The following is a 15,760-nucleotide window of genomic DNA, read 5'->3' on the forward strand; positions in this document are numbered from 1 at the left end:
AACCCTCCTTCGTGGCTGCCTTCTCTGCATACACAGTTGTTTGCATGTAATGGCTTGCCACACAACCTTCACCACATCATTGCAAACTTCCCAAATGGGGAGAGGGGGAGGGCTTGCCTGCCCATATGGACCACTACCTGTCAGTAACTTGCAACAAAGAGAAAACCACTAGAGGGAGATATTTAAAGCACCTGCTCAAGCTATAGAAATGCTTATACTTTGGAACTCCCTGCCTATTGATGTTAAGCAGCAAGCATAACTGTAATCTTAGTACACCATCACTGTATGCTTTTGCTTTGTACTGTACTCTATTAGATGCCTGCTGAAAACGTTTCTGTTTCAGAGGATCTATTCAGACACATGCTTTGTTTATCTGTTTGTAAATTTGCTTCACATGTTTTGTTTAGATTTTTAAAAAGTTTTAAAATGTTTGTAAAATCATTTATTTTGCAGGTAGCATGCTCCTTGTTCCAACTCCAGTAGGTTTTTTTTTTTTTTCCTCTTATGGTTCTCCATTTCTCTCACGACTCTGAGGTAGCTGGGATCACTGGTGATGGTTTTTCTGGAACATTTTCCTATGCACATTAGGGTTAATTTGCATTAGAAAATGTTCTGATGTCTTGAGAGTGATCTAATGTAGTATGCTTATTTTACTTGTATTTAGCAAACAAATCTTTAAAACAGCCAAGCTGTGCTAATATTGTATGTGGAATTGGTATCTATTCACCGCTGCTCATGAACTTAGGTAAGAAAAAAATTCCATGGAAAAATAAAGTAGTGGAACATTTTTGGTTTTGGAATTACTGGCTGGAATTAAGCTACCACTGATGGGCATGGTGAGAGTGATTTTTACAGCAGTTAATTCATCTATTTGGGGGTAATTTTTTTGAGGGTGGGGACCAGAATAGGTGTCTTATTCTTTCAAAGCTTTGCAGAGTTTATATGTAAACTTCCTTGGGCAGTCCTTAAAGGAGATATGAGTGACTTAGTGACAGAGGGAGTCAACTGGAAAACTAAGCTGTATGAAAGGTTCCAAGATTAGCAGCTTCTTTAAGCATCAGTTTTCACAGCTGTAAGGAAAATCCTGAGAACACACCAAATCCCCATGTATAGCAACAGAGAATAACAGCCAGGAAGTATATCCCTGTTCTAAGGCTACATTTGGAAAGTGTGAGGAGGGGAAGCAGGGGGGGGGGTAGAGAACGTGTATGACTATGGCATGTGAAGTGCAACTTTAAGGAAAGGAGCAAATGTTGTTGTTTAGTCGTTTAGTCGTCTCCGACTCTTTGTGACCCCATGGACCAGAGCATGCTAGGCACTCCTGTCTTCCACTGCCTCCCGCAGCTTGGTCACACTCATGTTAGTAGCTTCAAGAACACTGTCCAACCATCTCATCCTCTGTTGTCCCCTTCTCCTTGTGCCCTCCATCTTTCCCAACATCAGGGTCTTTTCCAGGGAGTCTTCTCTTCTCATGAGGTGGTCAAGAAGGTGAGGTGGCTCATGAGAAGAGAAGACTCCCTGGAAAAGACCCTGGATGTTGGAAAAGATGGAGGGCACAAGGAGAAGGGGACAGCTTCAGGATCTGTCCTTCCAGTGAGCACTCAGGGCTGATTTCCTTCAGAATGGATAGGTCTGATCTTCTTGCAGTCCACGGGACTCTCAAGAGTCTCCTCCAGCACCAGAATTCAAAAGCATCAATTCTCCGGTGATCAGCCTTCTTTATGGTCCAGCTCTCACTTCCATACATCACTACTGGGAAAACCATAGCTTTAACTATATGGACCTTTGTCGGCAAGGTGATGTTTCTGCTTTTTAAGATACTGTCTAGGTTTGTCAAAATTGGGAAAGGAGTACGACAAGGCTGTATATTGTCTCCCTGCTTATTTAACTTATATGCAGAACTCATCACGCGAAAGGCTGGGCTGGATGAATCCCAAGCCAGAATTAAGATTGCCGGAAGAAAAATCAACAACCTCAGATATGCTGTCTAGGTTTGTCATTGCTTTTCTCCCAAGAAGCAGGCGTCTTTTAATTTCATGACTGCTGTCACCATCTGCAGTGATCATGGAAACCCAGGAAAGTAAAATCTCTCACTGCCTCCATTTCTTCCCCTTCTATTTGCCAGGAGGTGATGGGACCAGTGGCCATGATCTTAGTTTTTTTGATGTTGAGCTTCATACTATATTTTGCACTCTCCTCTTTCACCCTCATTAAAAGGTTCTTTAATTCCTCCTCACTTTCTGCCATCAAGGTAGTGTATATCACATATATTGCAAAGGAGCAAATGAGTGGGGGCTAATCCAGAAAAGGAGAGCAGAAGGAAGAGCTTGTAAGGGACAGAATCTAGAAACCAGCAAAATACCAGAGGTTGAAGGAGTGGCTGAGGGGCACTTGCTATGGAAAGTTGGGTAGGAGTAGTATGCTGTATGGAGGGGGAGGACTACACTTCACTTCCCATCATTCCTGACCATTGGTCATGCTTCCTGGGGCTGAAGCCAAAAAACATTAGGAAAGCACCATGTTGGCTACCCCTAGAATAGACCTCTAGGGTCTTTCTTTTAGATCTGGAGAAAATAATCTAGGTTAAAAACAGTAATTGATGTGAGCCAGTATGACTGTCAGTTTTTAACCCCCCCCCATCACTTTTGTTTTTTTAACACAAGACAAGCTTCCCCGTCTATGTACTTCTCTTTTCTAGAAATTTAGAATCAAGCAGTCACAGCTCTAGGAAGGATTAAAGGTAAACTGTATGCTCCGAAGAATGAGTGCACACTTGCTGCCCAGAACTGCCAACTTCTTCTTCTCATTCTGCAGCAATAAGTTCCTGACGAGCTACTTTCTATGGAAGCATACCCAGTTAACAGGCCAGCCGGCCTTGCCATAATAATGTTACATCCACTTCATAATTCGATTCTTTGCTCCTCATTTGTCATGCTATCAACAAATAATTCTGTGTGCTGACGGAAGATTGGCCACATACAGCTGGGTAATATATTACAGTTAATAAGATGGTTACTACCCTATTTTTAACCTGGTACAACCTCAGGACGATCGGAAATGATACACCATTAGTTAATTATAGATTAAGAGGACTGCCACAAACATGCCATCTAGTTCCTACACAATCATTTGAGACAAGAGGAAACTAAGGAGCTATTGCTTGTTTTAAGAAAACAGCAGCAGCTAGACCTTATGAAGGGCTAGGAGAGCTCATGAGCATTTTACACAGTATTCTGTCAGATGTCATCACAGTTCTACTTAAGCACAGTGGATCAATTCTATTTTGTTTTATATATCAGGCAATAATGGTGGGCAATATGCTTTAGTTGAGATTCCTGCATTTGCAGGGCTTGGACTAGATGAGCACTTTTAACTCTACAATCTTATGGTTCTAAGACAATCAGGTTTTTAGGTATAGAACTGCATCTTCCCAATGCAATTGTCCTTGTTTGGATTCAAGCATGTAGGTAATAGTGAAGGTACAGAGAATTACGATGAAAGCAAGTGAAAATCAGTTTCAATGAAGAACTTATATGCAGTGGTTGTCAAGGTAGATTATTTTTTACCACTGAGGAAAAAGCCACCACCACGCTGCAGAGGTTTATAACCACCACCAGAGACAATTTTCACTGCATGTTAAGAGCCAACTGTGCAGCAAAAAAATAAAAATAAAAGGTTTGTGTGTGTGTGTGTGTGTGTGTGTGTGTGTGTGTGTGTGTGTGTAAAACATCCATCTATGTTGGTCAGAGAAAGCACTTACTGTCTGATACTTATTAAAGTTGCACAAAGTTAAGTGCGGCTATAACTGCCTATGTTAACAGGACTATGTAGCACAGCATGCAATTAACACCAGCTTCACATCCCACTCTCCTCACTTACAAAAGTTACGCACATCTCACATACTTACAAGTAGCAATGTGTTTTTGCAGCCGCTAAGCCGTACATTATTCCACTTCTAAGACAAGGTTTGGTTTAATCGAAGCAGGCTGTAGCAACAGGATTTTAATTTGTATGCCCATCATTTAGCAGTGAAGTTTATGAAGGCCAGTTCCTTCCCCGAAAAGCTTACTGCACAGCTACAACAGAAATGTATTCTATGCTGGCAAGCGAAATCCTCGCCTGGATTATACATGCCACAGAATCACGACAATTTCTGACATGATGTGCTAAGCCTTCAAGCAACTGGAGTATTAACAAGTTATATTCTATAAACTATGACAACTTGAATATGCAGGAGCTTCCTGGAGACCGATTAAATAAATCAGAAGAAGCATGACACAATGTAGGTACAAGTAAGTTATCAAATAGCTGCCAAGTAATTTAAGATTTTCACAGTAAAAAGGTTATGTCCTACACCCACCCCACCTCCAAAGAACAAGAAATGAAATGAAAAACTAATTAGCACTGAACACCTCTAGGGACACAAGAAACTTATTGCAAAAAAATTAACTAGGCCAGACCCACGATCCACCTAATTCGTTAAGATTCTGAAAGGACACTTGTTCCAGGAGCACTAGACAACCACAGACACTTAAACTTAGAGTAAACTCATGTAAAATAAACACACAACACACCTGATTGTGAGGCCTGCATTTTGAATGAAATTAAAATCAACCTAGAATACCAGAAGTGGCCATGCCAGGAAATGCAAACAGCTGTTTACTGACAAATGCTGATTGTAAAAGCTATTGCGTGTAAATGTGTAAAAACAACACAGTGAATTAGGAAATCTGGTTAGAACGATTTCTTCCTTCCTCCTTCCCCTCCCCCTGAACAGTGCCTGATTTAGTGTGAGCTAGGATGGTTGGTCGGATATCAGATTTTTTTCTACAGGGCCTATTTTTACAAATTCCAAGAAGACTGCACTGGTTCAAATTAACCCCCTGACAAGTCTCCAGGTCAACCTTCCCCAACCTGGTTCCCCCACCCTCCTCTTTCCCTTTTGCATAGTCTTAGCCTGCAAGCCTGAGGGCAAGAACTTATTACTGAGATTTGTAAATCATTCTGGGAGCCTTTATTTGGCCCCCCGGGGGGATAAAAATGCTTTAGATAAATGCAGATGAAAAGGTATGAAAGTTGGAAGTAAAGTATCTTTTAAAAATATAGCTACAAGGAAAAGCTTTCTGAAGCCCTAGAGCAGGTATGAGTAACCTTTGCCCCTCCAGATGTCACTAAACAACAACTCCTATCATCCATGTCAGGCATAGGCAAACTCGGCCCTACAGATGTTTTGGGACTACAACTCCCATGATCAAGTAATCAAATAATCAAGTAAACATCAAGCTCTGTGCTATTACAATGAAATGGCATTTACTCACCAAGTCACAAAACTCAAATACCAAAAGATAGGGAATGGCTTCCACACACTGCCCTGTACACTGGAGGATGTTTGGATGATGAAGAATTCTGCAGGGAAAGAGAAACAAAGAGAGGCTCTTCAGGTCAGGCATACTCCATTTCTTTCCAGGTTTATGAGTCAAGGGGATCTCGGAAATGCCCACCCCAGCAGCACACTTCATCTTCAGCGAGCAAATGATTTCTGAAAGTGACACCCTGCTCCCGGCTATCGGTAAATGAAAGGGACAGAACCACAAGCCTTCCATGCAGCAGCTAGGCATACATGAAGGAGGTAAGAGGCAGAGTGACAGTATTCAGCATGCTGCACCTGGACTGAAAAGATCAGAGTTCAGACTTTTGCTTCAGCTATAAAAGCTCACTGGGTAGCCTAACTTTATTCTTTCAAGCTCACTTTTTCATGTGCTCCACAATGAGCACATTATGTGGACCACAGAGGACAAGGCTATCGGTGGCCATTGTGAGAAATATGTAACGATACATTTTCACAAAAACTAAGCATGCCCTCCTACTTTGCACTGCTACTGAGATGCTACTTACAAGTACGGTTCTCCATGCCTCAAAAATCGTTCTTGCTCCTTGGAACTGGCACTTGCTTTCAGCTCCTTCACAACAACTCTGGCCACGCTGGAGCCTGTGTAAACCTCCCCAAGCAAAACCTGAAAAACAAGCAGCAGGTATTTGAAAACACGGAGGAAGCCATTGTGTGCACAAGTAAAATAAAAGTCACTACAAGGCATGTCAAGAAGACGGAGGAGGCCAGGAACTTGCTTATACCATTGTTGTTGTTATTATTTTCCCACCCTTAACTGTAAGGTCTCAAGTCAAACCACTGCATCCATCAAGCCTGGAGTGACCTACTCTGACTTGCAGCAGCTCTCTTCAGGGTCTCTAAGGCCTCGACTCTTTTCTCAATAGCTCCTTTAACAGGAGACCACAAGAGCTGAACCTGGGGTTTCATGCATGCAGAGCATGGTCACCAGAGTGGACACTTATGGAAAGATTTCCTTAGATGTCCCAGATCACTATCATTTCACTGACTAAGCAGAGTGGAGACAGCTGCACACAGACTTCCAATTCTCTGTACCCATCTGGTACATGGATTGCTCATACACAACACTGGGGCAGGGGGAGAAGAAAAGGGGTTCTTATGCCTCATAAGGGTCCCACCATGCATGGGTGTTGTGCACCTTGAATTGTTCTCCAACACCTTTAATTTGTTATCTAATCTGTCCTGCTACAGAAGTTGGCAAACTTTACACTCTTCGAGCTGGCAGAAAAATGTCAAGTTTCCAGAACGAAACACTGGACTTTGAGAAAAGAGAAGTCAGACTCAGGATAGTAGTGCATCTCAGGGCTACCCCATGAACTCTCCCAAAACCAGAAGAGGGGTGGGAAAAGGTAATCTCTCTCCCACTTCTTGTAAACTGTATTGCCTTTTGGTGGGATGCTTTCTCAGTATACAAGAACTGTAGACATCCTATAGTTCAAACTGTAAGTTTCTGCAGTTTAAGCACTCAAAACATTTTGAAGAGCTGAAGGGAAGCAGTAATAATATGCTAATTGCTGCTGCAAACACATTCTTTTGTGTTAAGAGTTTTGAGAAATAATGTTGCACCAGGTTCCATCAAAACCTGAATTTTGAAATTCAAATATCAACAGTGAAAGTTCTCCCCTTAAGCTGCTTACAGACACATTGGCAAGCTCGCACTCCACAATTTATTCAAGAGCTGTTCATCATAGAATCAGAAAATTAACTGGAGAAATACAACAATCAATACAGACTTCTTACCTTTCCAAACCAGCCATTTCCAATTTCTTGGATATAGTTGAGATTTTGACGGACGACTTGGGATTTCAACCCTTCTGTTACACAAAATAAGACAATACATCAACAAGTGGCCACAATCTTGTTTTTGATTAACTACTTTTGTGCCCCCCCCCAAAATGCATAATACAATAGGTTGCTACAGTAATACGAAAACATATTTAAAACCCCAGGTGTTTTCAAACTTCATTTTGCATGTGAAGAGAGCATACACTTGCTGTGGCCAAAGTTCCTGTGGACCAACTCCCTGCTCCCCATTCCTTTTCTATGGTTAGAGCCACATAGTGTAGATTTACAAAGACTACTTATGTTGATAGCTATGTATATCTACATATATATGTGCTCCCCTCCTGTGTATTGCAGGATGTCCCACTCAAAAGGAGATGGATAACCAAATTCCCAATGCAGGAGAAACCAACCTCAGGCCATGCCCACACTTTCTCAAAAAAGCTGGTTTCGCCTTAATTCAGCACCATGGGAATTACAGTCCAGCTCCACGCCTGTTTACCTATTAAAGAATCTGATGGTGTTCAGTAAGTTATTCTCAAATGTACACAAGACCATAACACAAGGTCCCAGGCAGTTTAAAAAAATTCCCCGTAGCTCTGTCAAGTCATACATTTACATTTATGCTAATAATTGAGAATAGGGTGGCACGGCCAAAAAGGATTAAACCCTGCCCTGCAGTCCATCAACTGATGTCACCAGTGATGTCAGCTGATGGGCAGGTGGGCATGGTTTGCAGAGGCCAAATTAGATCCCCTGGAAAGCCGAGAGTGGGAAGCAGGCCAGAGGTTCCTCATCCCTGCTTTAAGCCAAGAAAAATAAAAATGAACTGCATACAAATCCTACCCAAAACCTCCGCAAAAAATCTTATTGCTTGTTTCCTACTCCCAGTGTTGAGAGAAAGTCACTCACAACGCCATCCAAGTAAAATACACGTTTAGAAAGTTTAGATTTTTTATGTTCAGATTTCCCAAATGGTAGCAAAATGAAAGCTATTTTTATCAAGTCTTCACTGTTCCCATTTAATATATTTTTAGAAGTAAGATTACGAAAGATCATCCTACCGGAATAGCATTCTGTGGGTGACTGATAAAAGGGGAAAAGGCAGAGGGGAGGGACATCTAAAGAAGGCATGGAAAACAGGAAAATACTTAATAGGCCATAAATACCATGCTATTAAAAAAAACCCCAGTTATGTCAGGAGAAATAGAATCCTTACACTCTACCATGTATAGAGCATGATAGTTAAGAGACTGAACTGTGAGCTGTGGAAGTCTTTCCATAGCCAGCAAGTCACACTCTCAGCCTCATGTGGCTAGCTCACAAGATGTCAGAGGATAGAAGCATCCCCCCTTTGAAATATGTACATTTTGCTTTGGCTCAGCTATCAATACTACAGCAAAGCTTCAGTCACAAGACAGAGAATCAATACTGGCCATTGACCAAGGATCAGAAACTAGTCCTGGGGTGGAAGGGATGGTGTAGGGAAATGCCTTACCTGTAGGAAGCTGAAACTGTGATGGAGCTGGTAAAGAAACAGTGGGGACTGTAAGTGTGAACACTTCGGCTGGGGACTGGACAGATGGGGTGTCTTCCGCAGGTGGTGTAAAGTCTATTTCATCATCAAAATTATCTTCAAATTCCTACAGAAGTAACGAGGCCAGAAGAACAAGGAGAAGTTGCCTGATTCAGAAACTTAAATCAGCACAGTATTTATTCCATGTGCCTGATGTTACCCATAATATTGGTTGAAACAATACTTGAGTTATCACACTTAAGTTACCTGCCCCAACAACATTTTCAGCAGCAAAGTGACAGCCCTCATTGCTGTGAAAAGGATCATTAACTCTAGGCTTGCCATACGTCGAGAAAATTCCTGACATGTCCTGGGTTTTGGGTGTATAAATGGCGTTGGAGGGTGGGGTTTTTTGCCAAATTGTCAGGGAATACCCAGATGCATGGCAAAACAATGGGAAAAGCAGTGGAAACAGCTCCAAAAGCTTAAAATCACTATTTGGGGGGGGGAGGGTTCCCCCAAAAAGCTCAACAATTTTGGGTTGTTCCCAAAAACAGCTTAACAATTTTGGGGTCTTCCTAAAAAAAAGCTCAACAAATTTACTTTTCGAAATATGGCAACCCTAATTAACTCCCGTGGTTGTTTCACAGGCCATGGCTTTTACATATTTTAATTAAAAAGGTGAAGAAGCTGAGAAACATTAAAGCAAAGCAGTTTTGGGAAAAAGAAATCAAGTTGTAATCAGGTCACAAAGATGTAAAGTACAGCTCAGCATAGCATAAAAAATATATTTATACTGAAGTTTATCAGAACGGAGGGCATGTTTACACATTAAGCTGTATATGGGATAACGGCCAAAAATTCTTTGAATCATAAGTTAAGATCTGTTAGTTGCATGGACGTAACACAACTACAGAAGAAGCTCACACAACCTATGACCTTGCTGTGAAATTGTAAGGGCAAAGCAAGAAATAACTAGAGCAACATTGTTTTCCTAATACTTTGCAATTGGTCTTGGTCTAGAAAGAGCAACTGTTGGTCTATATTCCAAGGAACCTATTTTTGACCATCTTTCAGCCATGTAAAGCAGCCCACGAGTGAATTATGAGATCTTGTTTTATTGAACTGCTGTTTATTGCTGCATTTTGTGCCAATATAATGCACACTATTTAAATAAATAAATAAATAAATGAAAATTGTTTACTGAAAAAGTAATACAACTTGGAAAATATACTTTAAAAGCTTTGGTGAACACTTTGAGCTGAGCCATAAGCAAGCTTCATTCCTCCATGGAAGCAGACACATGGAAAACTGGGAACAAATGACAAATCCATGTGATCTGAAAACGGAACCAGGATCCAAAGATATACTTTTAAGCAGGATTCTTAACAGAAGCAACTCTGCTATTGTTTCTCAATCGCTCAATATCTTTTGACATTCTTGCTTTTGACTTTCAGGTGTCTCTTGAAGATCTTTTTATGCTGATAAGCATACACAGCTCTTTAAACTTCCAATCAGCCAGGCATTTTAACGATTTTGCACTGTTTTCTGTTTGTGTGTACATATACTGCTGTGTATTTTATAAGACGGCTGTATACTGTAGGTAGATAGATAACAAAAACAGAAGTCCAGAATGAGTCACACTGGGGCGGGGTGTTTTTTATGTTTTGGATCCTGCTCAGGTCTTTCCTAGAAAACCCATGTGAATTTTCTGCTAAGCTTTCCACCTGTATCCCTCTTAAGAGAAATAAGTTAGAGATTTCTTTTGTATTTCTGTGAGTCTATTACAGATTCTCTAGTATAGATTTCCTCCTACACAGGAAGTGTCAGCTTTCACTGCGGTTTAGCTACTTTAGTGTAGCTGGAAGCAAAGGAGAATACCACACGGATAGTTTAACATCCAAGGTAAAAAAACCCCAACCCACTAATAAAGAGATTCTTTCAAGCTCAGCATCCAAGCTCTGTTTAGCTAGGTAGCTCTGTAGAACAACATCCTGTTTGTCTCATTCTTTACATTCCAAAACCCCAAAACAATTCATACCTTGAAGTTTCTATCCTCCGGCTATGACTCTAACCTCAATGAATACTCATCTGAAATAGGCATTGCATGAAGATGTCACAAATAGTCTCACAGATATTACAGATACTATTTTCTTAATTGAATCCCCATGACTCTTGTGCGTTGTTGCTTATTTAAAAAAAAAAATAACGTAACTTCCTCGAAGAGGGGTATTTTTCATCTATTTCAAGGCCAAATTTCCCAGCTTAGAAAGAAAGAACAAGTTACAGTGGTACCTCGAGTTCCAAATGTTTCAGGTCAGAAACTCCGCTAACCTGAAAGAGTTACCTGGAGTTGAGAACTTTGCCCCAGGATGAGAATGGAAATTGTGTGCCAGCGGTGCAGCGGCAGCAAGAGGCCCCATTAGCGAAGGAACGCCTCTAGCTAAGAACAGTTTCAGGTTAAGAACCTCCGGAACGAATTAAGTTCATAACTAGAGGTCCCACTGTACTTTGACATTTGGAGCACTACACATTTGGAGCACTACACATTTACGTGTGGCCGTTTGTTACTGTCAGTTTGGCTCTCAGCACGGGCTGGCAAGATCCTTGCCTTAAAAAAGTTTCCCCTTTTACTTGATTGCTCCAAAGCAGGCAGAAAAGCCCATCCCCTGCATGTTCATACTTAAGTGCTCTGAAAATATGTTAAGTGCAAGAAGGCAAGTCATCAAACAGAATAAGTTACTCAGGACTGCACAGCAACAGTAGGTCATTAAGCAGACTTGAGAGCTACTTGTGACACCTCAAACTCCATTGATTTTGACTGACCACATGAATGTTTGGCATTGCACAGTACAATTATATACGTCTGTGTTATCAGATTCCAGTACTAAAGGGATACAAATAATTATCTCCTGTACTCACCTTGAAATTTATCTCTTGATCTTTACAACAGGATACACAGTTCACAAGCAGAAGTACCAAGCCTAAAAGGCTGCAGGCAGAAATAATCACCAACGCGAAGGGAACTTCAGTCACTGCTGCTTCCCCTAGAAAACAAAGGGTTGAAATAAGCATGGTGTCATACATTGGAACACAAACATGTTAACTATAGAAGAGAAATTTCAGAACAGTTATATAGTTCTGCAGTAAGGCCGATAACATTTGTGATGTACGAGTTATATTTTTCTGGTTTTATGGATATTGATTTTATGGATATTTCTAGACTTAGGGGCTCCAAAAATAGGTATTGTCTCTCTCTTTGCCTTTACCTTTTCGCAAAACTATCATGCTTTCTCAGGATTTTAAACACTGTTGAAACATCTATCATTTAGAAAGCTTGAACTTAAAAAATAAAATAAAAGCCAAATACTTCCCCATGGCACTTTGATAGTCTCAAGTAAACTATGCTGCTTTCATTGGAATGTGCTGGTTCTGCATTACTGGCAATGTATTTTAACACGTTTCACCTTCAGCTATCATATAGGGTTACCCAGTTGTCAACAAGTCAAAATTAAATAGAAAAGCATACAAGGCCCTGTATTGGCAAAACAAGTCTGCCATGTATTAAGATAGCATTACATAAGAGATAACATGCACATACAATCCACAGCCATACGAGTTGTCACTGAATGTAGACATCAAATATGCTGAATTCCTTACTTGCTGGGTATAAATACACGTTAAACACATTCACTCACATCTTTTCCTCTCGTGGAGGAAGCTAACCTGCTATTAAAGCTCTTATTGATTAATTGATGAAGGTAGTGCAATTAAAGCTTGAAGCCCTCCTGTATCAAAGTTCAGAATGTACATACGAAGGTAAAAGATTATCATTGCTCTTCAGCCAAGAAAGGGTCCCACAGTGGGCGACAAATCTCAGTAACAAGACGGTCCCTGCTCTCAGGTTCACAGTCTAAAAGCCAAGGCACTAACAATTAACCAATACTTAGTTAAGATACTTCAACAAGATGGAAAGGCAACCACCAAGTCTTCATTTGAAATTATAAAATGAGTCTGAACTTGTTTTATCACATATGACGTGGGAACCAATAGCAGGTATTGGTTCCCATGTAGGAATAACTTTCTTCATGGAATGGTATACATCAGAAATATTTTTTTATGACAGACACTCTGGAATAAAGTACTTCTGCCTTTACTTGCATTTCTCCTAACACTTCAACCAATTCTTAGAAAGATCCTGCAACTGCTCTAAATTTCAAGTTGCAGCAAAGTCTGAGCAACTAGTTTTTTGAGGAAGTTGGTACATATTTCTGCAGCTTTTAGTGGAAGGGGGAGAGACAACTAGAACAGAACATTGTTTTAACACAAGATCAGTTCAGCTATGAGAAGAGTCACATTAACTTACAATCAGCATTTTTCAAAGACAAAGCCCCCGAGATTTTGTAAAATATGGGAAGTGAGATGACAGAGCTGCCATTCTAAAGCAACCAGCCAACCCTAAAAGATCAAAGAGTACATCTATCTTTAAACCTCATTTCACTTGAAGGCATCCTTGCCTGCAGAAACTAAATGGAAACATGCTTACACAAGTATGTATCATATTTTACTAGAAAGCCACCCTGAAGTATGGACAGGTTATTAATTTAAAGCAACATGTGCATGAACATGTCTAAACCTGCATATGTAAGACGCTAACAGAGAAGGTACTAAGAAACCAGAGGCAGGTGTCCACAAAGGCCAAGAGAATATTGACACCACACAGAAAAATGCCAATATTTATAGATGACTCTTAAAGAGATGTGCATCAAAAACCAAGCTCCTGAATGTATTGTTGAAGAACTTGTGATACATTCCACAATGCAGGGATAAGGAATTTGTGAACCCCTAGAAGTTGTTAGACCCAAAAAACCATCAGCTGTAGGTAGTGTGGTGAATAGCATTCCTGTCTTAGTGTATTCAGCAACAGGAGCTCATATTTTCAAATATTTCAAAGCACTCTTTCAACACACTTCGGTACCTCCTATAGCAAAAGTTGTTCAACTGTCATCTAGTGGACCCCGGAGTTATGTTACCTTCGGGTAATGTAACTTTTGGGTTGCAAATGTGACAAACCCGGAACTGTATAGTTCTGGGTTCCGCAGCACGCACATGTGCAGAAGCGCTCTGCGCACCACGCGCATGCACAGAAGTGGCGCCTCATGTTGCGGACTTTTTGGGGTACATAAGGACCCCCGGAATGAATTAAGTTCATATCTGGAGTGTCCACTGTGTATTAAGCAATAAAACGAATCTACTCAGGACAAAAAGTAGAGCAGTTACCAAAATATTTGCATGCACACACAAACCCCCAGAGACTCTGAAGATGCACGTTATCTTTCCATACAGGAAAGGCTATTCAGTCCTGGAAGATGTGGAAGGATGTGGAAAGCTCTCGTGGTGTAAGAAAGATAACTGCAGGGATGAACAGACTAGATTCTCTCATCAGTCTATGAACAAAGTTGCCACCCTAGCAAGTATGTCCCAGTATCTTCACAAATAACATCATCTACTGCAAATAGAGCTGAGTACATGCTAATTTGTTTTTACAGTCTGAACTCCAACTGCTTGATTCACCTAAAACACACAAGAAGTAGGTTTAACCTAACAAACAGGCTTGTCAACAAAGTCAGGTGGCTCAGCAGTATCAGTTACTTCTTTGACCATGGTCAAATATTCTCTCAAATATCATTGCAATTACATCAGGGTTGCTCTGATGAGAAGCTAAACTGCAACACCTATCAGCTAAAAGGCACAACTTCTATAAGCAATATAGCTCTATAACTCAATTAGTAAAGTAATATCAAAATTACTTAATGAGTTTCACAGTTGACTAGTTTTGAGCTTCACAGTCCCAAGCTGCCTGGGAACAGGATATTTCAAGAACTGTCAACTCTTGTGTAAACCTGCCCAGCTACTAAGATCAAAGGTCCAACCGAGTTACTGCCCCTTTTGAGAGGTGATGGGTGGCTACCTGGGTTAGGACCTTCTCAGTGGTGGTCCCTCAGCTATTCACTACCAGTTCCCCTGATGTTCTTTAGGACAAAAGAACGTCTTGTTTTCCTGGGCTTTGAAGAGTTTTTAGAATGGCTTTTTGTTGCTTTCAGTAAGGCTACTATACTAATGAACCAACACAGCTTCCTACAACTCTTGGGTGGCATCAGCCTCATGTGAATAAGCATCCACTTGCATGAGTCTTCCTCATTCTCTTCTCATCCCTTCTCCAATCCCCCACAAAAGATTTTGGGTGTGCAGAGCAGGGCAGACACCACTGGGTATCTCCCTTTGATGTTTAACATCTAACTGCTCAAATGCCAATAAATATTTCTGGAAAACATGAGGCACCTAGGTAACACAGAGTACCATGGGCATCTCACCATCACCCCCTAGTCTCAGTGTCTTCTTCATTAGACATTAAAATTAGGTCTATGTATTTCTGTTGAAAATCTGTGGTGTATTTCTTCCCCATCATTGGTAATGACTGGAACACATTAAATAGTTATAATTAAAAATAGAAAAAGGGAAGATAATTAAAGGCAACAGTTCCAAAATAAGCAAGGCATTATAATTTTATTAAGTCAGTAAGATAGACTTCAGGAAAATTTTGAGTTAATGAGGGCAGCCATGAATATGAAGTTTTAATTTAAGTCTAAGGAGTTGTATCCAGCTAACATTCACTCTCAGTAGAACCACTGAAATTACTACATCCAAATTAGTAATAATGTGCATTAATTTCAATTAGTGCCACTTAGAGTAGATGTTGGATAGAACCCAGGGTCTGTATTTTAACACAAGAGGCTTGTCAACAGGCACTTGTCAACAGAAAAGGAAGTGAAGAGGCTCCAGGATCTTTGCTAAACTGTGCATGTTTTCTCTCACACGCCATCATCATGTCACAGTAGTCAAACATTTCTATACATAGGCAAGCAGGAATAAAAACTGAATGTGGGCTACTGACATTTCTGGATTTACTTGCAAGTGTAGATTACAACCAAATCTACTAATTTGCTTACTAATATAAATTCATTAGAAAATGGTTCTATAATGAGGAGTTACAT

General features: G+C 40.6%; 1 protein-coding gene across 2 annotated transcripts in view; it reads right to left on the bottom strand.

Moving 5' to 3' along the window:
- The window catches only part of LMTK2 (lemur tyrosine kinase 2), a 45,180-nt gene that overhangs the window by 19,849 nt on the left and 9,571 nt on the right, over positions 1 to 15,760 (bottom strand). For both annotated transcript variants that reach the window (XM_083584860.1, XM_083584861.1), the window contains exons 2-6: positions 11,628 to 11,752; positions 8,688 to 8,832; positions 7,148 to 7,221; positions 5,896 to 6,014; positions 5,319 to 5,406 (exon numbers count right to left, since the gene is read on the bottom strand). In XM_083584860.1, coding sequence (XP_083440986.1) covers positions 5,319 to 5,406; positions 5,896 to 6,014; positions 7,148 to 7,221; positions 8,688 to 8,832; positions 11,628 to 11,752 — 551 coding nt within the window. The remainder of the gene's footprint in view (positions 1 to 5,318; positions 5,407 to 5,895; positions 6,015 to 7,147; positions 7,222 to 8,687; positions 8,833 to 11,627; positions 11,753 to 15,760) is intronic.

Source organism: Podarcis filfolensis (assembly GCF_964270895.1).
Source record: "Podarcis filfolensis genome assembly, chromosome: 14".
NCBI lineage: Eukaryota > Metazoa > Chordata > Lepidosauria > Squamata > Lacertidae > Podarcis > Podarcis filfolensis.